General features: G+C 36.1%; 1 protein-coding gene across 1 annotated transcript in view; it reads left to right on the top strand.

Annotated features, from left to right (window-relative positions):
• BLM (BLM RecQ like helicase) overlaps positions 1-11,228 on the top strand; it is a 99,211-nt gene that overhangs the window by 45,653 nt on the left and 42,330 nt on the right. Inside the window, exons 12-13 of the mRNA XM_007945139.2 lie at positions 8,433-8,539; positions 10,136-10,296. Of these exons, the coding sequence (XP_007943330.1) occupies positions 8,433-8,539; positions 10,136-10,296 (268 nt within the window). The remainder of the gene's footprint in view (positions 1-8,432; positions 8,540-10,135; positions 10,297-11,228) is intronic.

Here is an 11,228-nt window from a genome sequence, read left to right on the forward strand (position 1 = left end):
GAAATGGATGAAGATCGATCAGTTCTTTTTGGTACAGTGACTCTGTGTATTCCTGCCATCTTCTCTTGATGTTTCCTGCATCATTCAATATTTTGTCCATAGAGTCTCTCAATATTGCAACTCGAGGCTTCTATTTTTTCTTTAGTTCTTTCAGTTTGAGAAATGCCGAGTGTATTCTTCCCTTTTGGTTTTCAGACTCCAGGTCTTTGCACATTTGATTATAGTAATTGGCTTTGTCTACTCAAGCTGCTCTTTGAAATCGGTTCAACGCTTTTACTTTTCATTTCTTCCATTTGCTTTAGCAAAAAAAAAACTTTCCCTTAAGAACCTTAAAATATGAGCTAGGGGATAGCAAAGAGACAAACATGGAAAGTTAACTATAATATAGCAATAATAGCTGACACTTCTTTGTCGAGCCCATCCTATGTGTCAGGCACTGCTCTTGACATTGTGTGTTCTTAACTCATTTCTCTGCACAAAGGTCTTGTGGGGCAAAGGTCTTGTTCCTATTTTCCCTATTTTGAAGATGAGCAGACTGAGGCACAGAGGTATTAAATAACTTGTACAGGGTCATACACCTAGTAAGTATTGGAGAAGGAACTTAAACCCAGCAATCTGGTTTCAGGATCCTTTTAAATAGTACACCAAATTGCAGAATGAAGTAAATGGTGATTAGAGATGTTAATTACAACTGTAGGAATTCAAGAAGGCAAGATTAATGTAACCAGAAGTAGTAACAACTAATAAAGAGGGGTCAGAGAGAGTTTTATAAAGGAAGTGGATCTTGTGGGATGAGTGCCTTTTTAAAATTTTAAACAGCTTTATTGTGATAGTAAGTAATTCACATAACATAAAAATTACCCATTTAAAATATACCATTTAATGCGGGGTTTTTTTAGTGTATTCCTAAGATTGTGCAACCTGCACCGTATTTAATTTTAGAATATTTCTGTCCACCTTAGAAGTAACCATGTACCCATTAACAGTCAATTCCCATTTCCCCCAGATCTCAGCAACTAGTATATTTTCTATCTCTTTAGATTTGCCTGTTTTGGACATTTTATATAAATGGAATCATGCAATGTATGACCTTTTTTTTTTTTCCTCCAATCAAGTTACTTTTGTTTTTTTTTTTTTTACTTATTAGAGTTTGAGTGAAAGAGTACAGAGCCTACAGTTTTTCATTCAGCAATTTATACATTTTTTTATTTTAGTGTGTGATCTTTTCATGTCTGGCTTCTTTCATGTAGCATAGTGTTTTCAAGTTCCTTTCATGTTGTAGTATGAATCAGTATTTCATTTTTTTTAATTACCAAATAATATTCCACTACATGGCTACTCCATGTTTTATTTATCCATTCATCAGCCAGTGGAACTTTAGGTTTTAATGTTTTGGCTACTAGGAATAATGCTGCATTGAACATTTGTATACAGGTTTTCGCATGGACATGTTTTCATTTCTCTAGGCTTGAATGGGTATATATCCTGCAGTGGTATATAACTGGATTGGAATTTCTGGGTCATAAGATAACTCCATGTTTAACCTTTTAAAGAATTTCCAGACTGTTTTCCAAAGCCAGTGGTTCCATTTTACATTCATGTCAGCAATGTATGAGGGTTCCAATTACTCCATACCCTTGCCTACACTTGTTGTTTTCTGTCTTTGGGATTACAGCCATCTTAAGGGATGTGATGGGAGCTCTGGTAGCATGGTGCCTAAGGCATTTGACTGCTAACCAGAAAGCTGGCAGTCCAAACCCACTAGCCACTCCTCAGAAGGAAGATTGGGCAATCTACTTTTGTAGCGATACTGCCTTGGAATCCCAAGGAGGTGTCACCATGAGTCAATCTGACTCTGGCAGTGAGTTTGGTGGGGTTTTTTTTTGTTTGTTTGTTTGGTATGGGATGTGAAGTGGCAGATGAATGGCATTTTAACAGGAAAAGAATGGAAATTCGGGGCTGAAGTTTCTGGCATGAAAGTATAGGACAGGCCCCAGAAATGATGAATAATCCATTGCAGCAATGGAGAAATGTAAAGAAAGGGTAACCCTCAAAAGATAGCTTAAGGCCAGACCATGGAAATCTTATATGTCTCGATGGTAAAGTCTGCTTTATTCTATGGTCATTTTGACATAGGAAGTGGCCTGATTTTAACTCTATGGTAGTATGATATCCTGGTAGCGAATGGAAGATAGAGTGGGAACAAGAGATTGGAGGAATGGGACCACTCCTTAGGAACCTATTGTAATCATCTAGGAGAGAGATGATAGTGGTTACAACAATAGAAGGGAAAAGAGAGGACAGAGTCCAGAGAGAGCAGAGTCAACAGGACTGGCAACTAGTTAGGGGAAGAAAGGTGAGCATGGTTGACGCTGACACTGTAGTTTCTGGCACAGGTGACTAGTACATTCCCTATAACCAAAAATGCAGGAAGGGAGTAGGTTGGGCTTGGCAGAGGAGAGGATGAGTAATGAATTTGATTTTAGATTTATGGTGCTTGGAATGTGTAACAATTAAGTGGAGATGTCCAAAATCTTTGTACTTTTTTTGGTCCTTGTTAGTTCACTAAAGAATTCTAGAAAACATCTACCTCCTCTCACATCTTTAACCTGACACCTAATAAGTTATCATCATAAGTTTAAGTAGTTAGAATATGATCTTTTGTAAACATCAAGGTTTTTAAACAAAATTGTTGCCTTGTGTTTTTAAATAGATCCAATAAATAATAAATAATGGTAGTGATTCTTTCCCTACTATCATCCACTTTAAAAGTACATTAAAAATTTTTAACTCTTTACAGATAAATTGTTTTTTCTGTGTCTCTTTACACTCATATTTACATGCAATAAAAATATACATATAAATTAAAAATTGTTTTTCATAGTAAAATTTTCTTCTTTATTGAATTATCATTACAGTTAGTAGTTTATAATTGACCAGAACAGCTTAAATATATTTTTTTAAATAATTATTAACCATAAACTTTGAGAATGTGTCTCTTAATGAGATAGCACTTTTTTTCCTACTTAAGTTTTCCTACTTAATCCACATAGTGGATGAGTGAGTCAGTTCCTGCTTTTTATTTTTATTAATGTAAGTACTGAGAAACATTGCTCACATAAATATGTACATGGGAATGGAAGGCATTTTATTGTAGCAGTAACACTCAATTATTTGAATTCCTTCTGACATGTATGCCAAAAATTACATAATGACTTGTCATCAAAAATTATTTTAGTGACCTGTCAGCTGACAATTCAAAAAGATCCTTCAAATTTTGTAGAAAGCAAAGAATTGGAAACCATCTAACTGGCAAAATAATTTATTGCCAGATCATTAGGGTTATTCACTTTTCTTTTTCTGGGAAATATACCCAAAAAGAATTTTACCAAGACTTTTTTAATGACTTAAATATTCATGTTACTCTTTCACTTAAAGCAACCTAAGGTATCTGACTGCTAACCAGAAGGTTGGTGGTTCAAGTCTATCAGCCACTCTGTGGATGAAAGACTGGGCAGTCTACTTCCGTGAAGATTTAGTGCCACAGAAACCCAAGGGAGTCACAATGAGTTTGAATCAACATGATGGCAATGAGTTTGGTTTTGATTTTTGGTTTGTACCCTAGTATATTCAGGAGGGTTTTAGAATACATTTTCTAATTAAACATTTTTAACAAAATGCTTTTATTATATAATAGGTCTTAAATATAGTTTTGTCAAAACTTTGGGGCTTCAGATTTAGCTCTTTTGAATAATGGAAAATGACTACCATGTAAACTAATTGGCAAAGCCAGTCTTCATTGCCAAGCCAATCACCTAAATTAGACATATTTTTATACCCCCAAAAAAGACTTCATTTTTTAATTCAAATAAACTTTTAATACACATCCCCATGACAGTTGTCTCAGTTCCAAAAGTAACAAGAGCTGCCCATGAGTTGATTCCATTTCCTCACAGATCTCTTTAAAGTAACGTGAGTTTGACACTCTGGAGCTAATAATATTTATGCTAAACAGAGCATCCAGTGCTCTGTTTACTTAAGATATAATGCATTAGCATCCAAGCCTTTCTTTAAATCTTTATAGAGATACAATTTCTGAAATTCATCCATTTAAGTGTACAGTTCAGCAGCTTTTCATATATTCAAAATTGTGCAACTATCCCCATAAACTAAATTTAGAACATTTTCATCACCCCAAAAAGAAACCCCATACCCATTCAATTACATCCCATTCTCTTCCAACTCTTCCGTGCCTGGCTTCTTTCACGTAACATGTTTTCAAGGGTCATTGTCCCTTTTTATGACTGAATAGTATTCCTTTGTTATGGATATTTCACATTTTATTTATCTATCCCTCATTTGATAGAGAATGCTGTTATGAGCATTTGTGTCCAAGTTTTTGGATATATACTTTCAGTTCCTTTGGAGTAGATACCCAAAAGTAGAAATGTTGGATCATGTGTTAACTCTGTGTTTACTTTTTGAGGACCTGCCAGACTGTTTTCCATAGTAGATTCACCATCTTTCATTCTCATCAACAGCATATGAGAATTCCCATTACTTTACATTTTCGCCAATACTTCTTATTGTCTCTTTTTGATTCAAAGCTTTTTTTTTTTATGAATAAAACATTGTTCTAAAATGAAAGTAGAATCTAACATGTGGGGAGAAGACAATAAGACCATTCTAGTACAGTCATTGCAGCATTCCTGTCGGTGCAGAGGCTCATCCACAGTCCCTGCTTCTACCCAACTCCACTCAAATAGGTTTTGAGACTATCTTTTTCCTTTGTATTCCCAGGCAGTTCTTTTCCTAATAAATAATTTTATCAGTACTGTGGTTTCCTTTGCTATAGCAGCTAATGTAAATAATTAACTGAGAATGATCAAAATAGTCCAAGTCCGCAGATGTATCAGTCTTTTATCTCCTGCCTTTTGTGCCACAGTCTCCTAGACCATGTTCTGTGATTTCACACACTAAAAGAAAGAACTCTGAGTATTTTGTATATAAATGACATTACAAGAAAGATAACAACATGGTTTTGTTTGGCAACAGTTTCACAAGCCTCTATGCATTCTATGACGATAGGGATGAAAGAAGCAAACGCATAAGGTTAAAATCATCTTGACGCATAAGGTTAAAATCATCTTGACTTCCACCACTTTACCCTCAGTATATCTGAAATCAGAACATTCCAAAAAGAGCTCACTGCTGATGTTATATTTCACCTTTGACAGAAGTATGTAAAACACAGAAAGACATGACGCCCTACCAAGAATTTCTAGTGCTTTGATTAGTCGACAGTGTGACCCTATGGAATAGAGTAGAGCTACTGCATAGGGTTTCCAAGGCTGAAATCTGTACTGAAGCAAACTGCCACAGAGCAGCTGGTACGTTCGAACTACCAACCTTTCATTTGCCAGCCAAGTGCTTAACCACTGCGCCACCTACACCACTTCTTAGTTATCTGGTGCTGCTATAATAGAAATAACACAAGTAAGCAACAAGCAAATTTATTTTCTCCCGGTTACCAGAAAAAATCCAAACCCACTGCCATTGAGTCAATTCTAACTCATAGTGGCCCCCATTGGGTTTCCAAGGCGGTGAATCTTCATGGGAGTAGATTGCCCCATCTTCCTCCCGCGGAGTGGCTGGTGGATTTGAACCAACAACCTTCTGGTAAGCAGTCAAATGCCTCAGGCTCTGCACCACCAAAGTGCCTTCTTGCTCACAGTTAGGGAAGCTAGAAATCTGAATTCAGGGTGCCGGCTTTCTCTCCCTGTCTGCTCTGAAGAAAGGTCCTTGTCTATTTTAAGCTTCTGCTCCTGGGAAGTCTTCATGTGGCTTGTCATCTCTCTTCACCCATCTCTGTTTCTTAGTTTACTTGTTTAATCTTTTTCATATCTCAAAAGATAATTGAGATATAAAAGATACACCCTCCACTAATCCTGTTTCATTAACATAAAAAAGACAACCCATTCCCAAATGGGATTATGGCCACAGACGTAGAAGTTAGAATTTGCAGCACATAGTTTTGGAGGGGACAGTTCAATCCATAACACATACTATATTTTAATTTGTTGTATTTACTATTCTGAAGGTTTATATAACTCTGGAACAATGCATCATAGTAAAATTCAGGGTCAATAAAAAGTAAAATTTGTTGATTGAGTGACTGGTCGGTTTGCTTATGGGAAGTGAGAGAAGGACAATTGAAACAGGAAAAGTTGCAAGGGACACCTGCAGGATGTTGTGACTGTAAGTATAGTCTCAGACTTGCCAGTTTTAGGAAAAAGTGCATGTGAAAATTGAGGATCTAGAAATTGATTTCTTTCAATTTCAATTTCATCTTTGCTCTCAAAAAGCCATTTATACCCTTAGAAAGTCTTTGTAAACTGGTAGGTGAATGCATACCCTAATTTTAGACCATTGGTCTAAAAAAGAAGTTGGATTGTAGTTAAAGAACTCTCTGAAAAGAGGTCTAAGCTAGGGGCAAAAGTTGGGACCAGTGGGAATAATGTATAAATGCTGTTTAACAAAATGAGAGTGAGGTTCCTGAAGAAGATAATGTAGAAGAAAAGAGAGCCAAGCATTTTGAGAATGACTCTCACTTAAGGAATAAACAGAAGAAGAAGAGAAAGAGATGGAGAGATCAGAAATATAAGAAGGAAATCACAGAAGTGCAAAGTTGTGAGAACTAACAGAGGGTTTTCAGTAGAGTTAGCCACCAAAGAGGAGTGACAGAGTGAGACTGAGGTCTAAAAAAAGGCCACTGCATGGACTAACAGCAGTTGGGAGATCACTGCTGCCTATTACATGGCCTTGTTATCTTTAGCAGTCCCTTAAGGAATGCGACTGCCCCATACATCCAAGGCATTCTTTAGTTCTAGAACTAAACTGGAGTTTGTCCTACTGTTGGCAACAAAACCTGGACCCATCTTAGCCTGGATTTAGATATAAAGACAGAACACTGATGGTTTTATTCCCCATCTTTCCTGCCTCTGATCCCTACTCCCAGTGCACACAGGTAACCTCCCTTCTGCAGCTCATTGCTGTTTATGGTCAATCTCCCCTTTGTTTCCGTCTGTCAACCCAGACACAGATATCTTTGTGCTCAAACCTTAGCTTGTTCTCTCCCCGCTGTGGATAGGAGACAGTTGGAACCTGGGGCAGTGGAGGGTCCTCACAGGGCCAAGGACACTAACAATTCCCTCATCTTTTTTTAAGGTTATTTGTTTTTCAATTGTGGTAAATATATCTGCAGCAAAACATTTGACATTTCAATAATCTTCACATGCAAAGTACAGTGACATTAATTATGCTCATCATGCTGTTCAACCATCATCTTTATCCATTCTTAAATTATACCATCACCCCTAACAGAAACTTGGAGTCTGCTAAGTGTTACGTCCTCTTTTCCCTCTCCTTCCTGCCCTCCTTTGGTGACTGCTAATAAACTTTGATCTCTATACATTTGCCTAACTCTGGATATTTTATATAAATGGGATCATACGACATTTGTCCTTTTGTGACTAACTTATTTTACTCAGCATAATGTTTTCTGGGTTTATCCATGTTGTAGTATGTATCAAGATTTCATTTCTCTTTCTTTAGTTTTAAGACTTTGAGAAAGCACTTTTGGTAAAATGGTGGTATCAAAAGCCAGAATGGGGATGATGAGAATTGAAATTGGATATATGGTGAGTTGGATGAGAGCATGAAAGAGAGAGATGGAATGCCAGCTGGAGTGAATTATAGTATCAGGAAAAACTTTTGTTGTTTTTAGGATTGGTGGTCCTAAATATATTCAGAGACAGAAGGGGACTGAAATACAAGAGAGGGAAAAGCAGAGAGACTGAGCTCCCTAAATAAATTAGAGGGAGGAAATGGGTGGCTGACTGCAAAAGACCAGAAGAAGAGGAACGCATCTGCCTTGGAGTCAGTCACATTCTCTTTAGGACTCAGAGCAAAATAAAATAAAAAGTCTTCCCTGTGCTGTCTAGGGCTTCTTACACTGTTCTGCAGTCAGCCCTTTTTTGTATATAGTCAAAATTTGGAAACATTGGTGACCTAAATATGTATGTTTTCTTTATAGTTTTCTTAATCTTTTAAATAATATTTCCTCCAGCTCTGCTTTTAATCAGCCTCTTCTTGGAGACTAGATTCCTGACTTGTCTTTTCTACCTGTTGTCTTTTACAGTCCTAATTTTTTGGCACCTGGTCCCATAGGCATAGGGTCCTTTCCCTCTCTATCACCATTCTTTTCTTTAACCCTTAACCCAACTTCCGTTTCAGTCTTCAATTATAAAAGCTGCCAGTGACACTATTCAGCTTAAGACAACTTGGTCGGTAGGTTTGTGCTGTGTAGTTTTAAGATGGTTAAAACTATGTTTTCTTGTAATACTAAATTTTATGTTTGGGACTTTTTTCAGGTTTAGCATGAGTTTTAACAGACATAATCTGAAATATTACGTATTACCAAAAAAGCCTAAAAAGGTGGCATTTGACTGCTTAGAATGGATCAGAAAGCATCACCCATGTGAGTACACGATGTGAATTATTTGTAGACATGGTAAATAGATGTCTTCTTAGTATCTCAATAAAATATGTAACATTACATATTAAACATTTCTTTTCTCAGTTTGATAACACTAACTTACTATTTCTAGAGCAGAATACTGCAGCTCTTTCAGTTCTAGGAATTGTAAAATCTCCTTTGGTTTGATGATAGCAAAACCCTAACAAAAAACATATTAAACACGCTGTCCTACACAACTATGTTATAATTCTTGGTTTCAGTGTATATCCTTTGGCTTTGATCAGCATATGAAATATATGGTTCTTTGTTTTAGTGCTTTCTTCCAACTGTATCTGCCTTTGAGATATATTAACTAAAATGAGATTCTGAAATTCATAGCAGTTTTCCTTATAACCCCTTATCTACTTTCCAATGGAGAATTTTTTGTTAAACATTTCTATTTTATTTTTTAAAAATTAGAAGACATGCTTATTTAAGCAAATCAAACCATGAAAAAATAATTTCCCTATCCAGGGCTACCTTTGCAAGGTAGCAAATATGAATTGCTTAGTATGTACACCTGTCCCTTTGGCTCTGCCACAGAATTGACTTTTATATTTTTTATGTTCTGATTTTAAAAATAACATATATTAAGAGCAATAATAATATATGCTCATTGAAGAAAATTTAGAAAGCAATAAGATTAAAGAAAAATAAAAAGATAAACCTCACTGTGAGATAAGTCGCTGTTGTTATTTTGGCTTATTTCCTTACAGTAACTTTTGGATGCATTTTTTCCATTAGCATACTATATATATATGAGTGTGTGTGTGTGTGTGTGCAGAGAGAGAGAAGCAAACCCACTGCCATCGAGTCAGTTCTGACTCATAGTGACCGCCATTGGGTTTTCAAGGCTATAAGTCTTTACCAAAGCAGACCACCTCATCTTTCTCCCACAGAGCGGCTGGTGGGTTCAAACCACTGACCTTTTGGTTAGCAGCCAAATGCCTTTAACCACTACACTGCCAGGGCTCCATATATATGTATAATTTGTGTCCTTCTATCTTTATATGCTTTGTATCTTGAGCATTTTCCCATGTCTTTTAAAAACTATGGATATACCTTTAATAGTTACAGTATATTTCATTTCACAGTTAACTTTCTTAATTTTTCCCTTAATGTTGTCTAATAAGACATTTCTAATTTTTTTAAATATAAGAAAACTTTGCATAAATATGTGTACTGCTTCAAATTATTTTCTTAGGTTAGTTTCTTAGATGGGAACTGGGTCAAAGGGTATAAACATTTCTTAGAATCTTGGTACATATTGCCATATGCTTTCTATGAAGTGTGTGAAAAGGCACCTTCCTGTTGTATAGCCAGTGTGAAGTACAGTCCACGACTTGTCAGGGTTCACCTAACAAGTCATTAACAGGGAAAAGATAAAAAACCAAAATGTTAATTCCTTGAATTATTTTGTCTATGTGATTTTTCTCCACTGTAAGAAAAATATGGAGATCCATGTATGGTTCCTATGTTTCTAAGAACATAATGTAAATTGGGTTGTTATTTCTGTTAAAAGTCCTCATTTTGCAATTCTGTTGGGTTTCTTGGCAGATGACTCAGGGATAATTTACTGCCTCTCCAGACGAGAATGTGACACAATGGCTGACACATTACAGAAAGATGGTCTCGCTGCACTTGCTTATCATGCTGGCCTCAGTGATGGTGCTAGAGATGAAGTACAGCACAAGTGGATTAATCAGGATGGCTGCCAGGTAATATTTTTTAAATAAAAAGTAAAAGGAAACATTCTTTTCCGTAAGAGACATTTTTTTCCTCACATTTTTTTTAATCGTGGTAAAAATATACATAAGCAAACATATACTATCTTAATAATTTCTCCATGTACAATTCAATGACATTGATTACATTTTTCATATTGTACAACCATTCTTACTATCTTTTCTAAATTATTCCACCACCATTAACATAAACTTAGTGTCTACTGATAAACTTTGATGTCTACACATTGGCCTTTTTACATAAATGAGGTCATTCAGTATTTGTCCTTTTGTGATTGGCTTATTTCACTCAGTATAGTGTCTTTAACCTCTGTCCATAATGTAGTATGTATCAAGACTTCATCTTTCCTATTGGCTGAATAGTATTACGTTGTATATATGTACCATGTTTTGTTTATCCATTCATCTGTTGATGGGCATTTAGGTTATTTCTACCTTTTGGCTATTGTGAATAGTGCTGCAATGTACAAATCTCTGTTTGAGTCTCTGCTTTCCAGTCTTTGAATATATACCTAGAAGTGGAATTACTGGGTCATATGGTAGATCTATTTTTAGGTTTTTGAGGAATGGCACACTGTTTTTCCCCAGTAGCTGTAGCATTTTGCATTCCCACCAGTGAAGAATAAAGAAAGAGAAACATTCTTTTATGGCCTATAAACAAACTTGCATATGTAGAATGCAAATTGTTTTACCTTGAAGGTAGTAAATATCAGACAAGAACTAAAATTAAAAAACTGATTTTTCTTTATGACTTCCAAAGTTGCTTTTTTCCCAGACATCAAATTTTTTTATTGAAGTATAATTCATATGGGAGCTCTGGTAGCATAGTGGCTAAGACACTTGCCTGCTAACCAGACGGCTGGCGGTTCAAACCCACCAGCCACTCCTCGGAAGGAAGGTTGGGC

Source organism: Orycteropus afer, unplaced genomic scaffold, assembly GCF_000298275.1.
Source record: "Orycteropus afer afer isolate SDZICR_OR568_19922 unplaced genomic scaffold, OryAfe1.0 scaffold00132, whole genome shotgun sequence".
NCBI classification, from domain to species: domain Eukaryota; kingdom Metazoa; phylum Chordata; class Mammalia; order Tubulidentata; family Orycteropodidae; genus Orycteropus; species Orycteropus afer.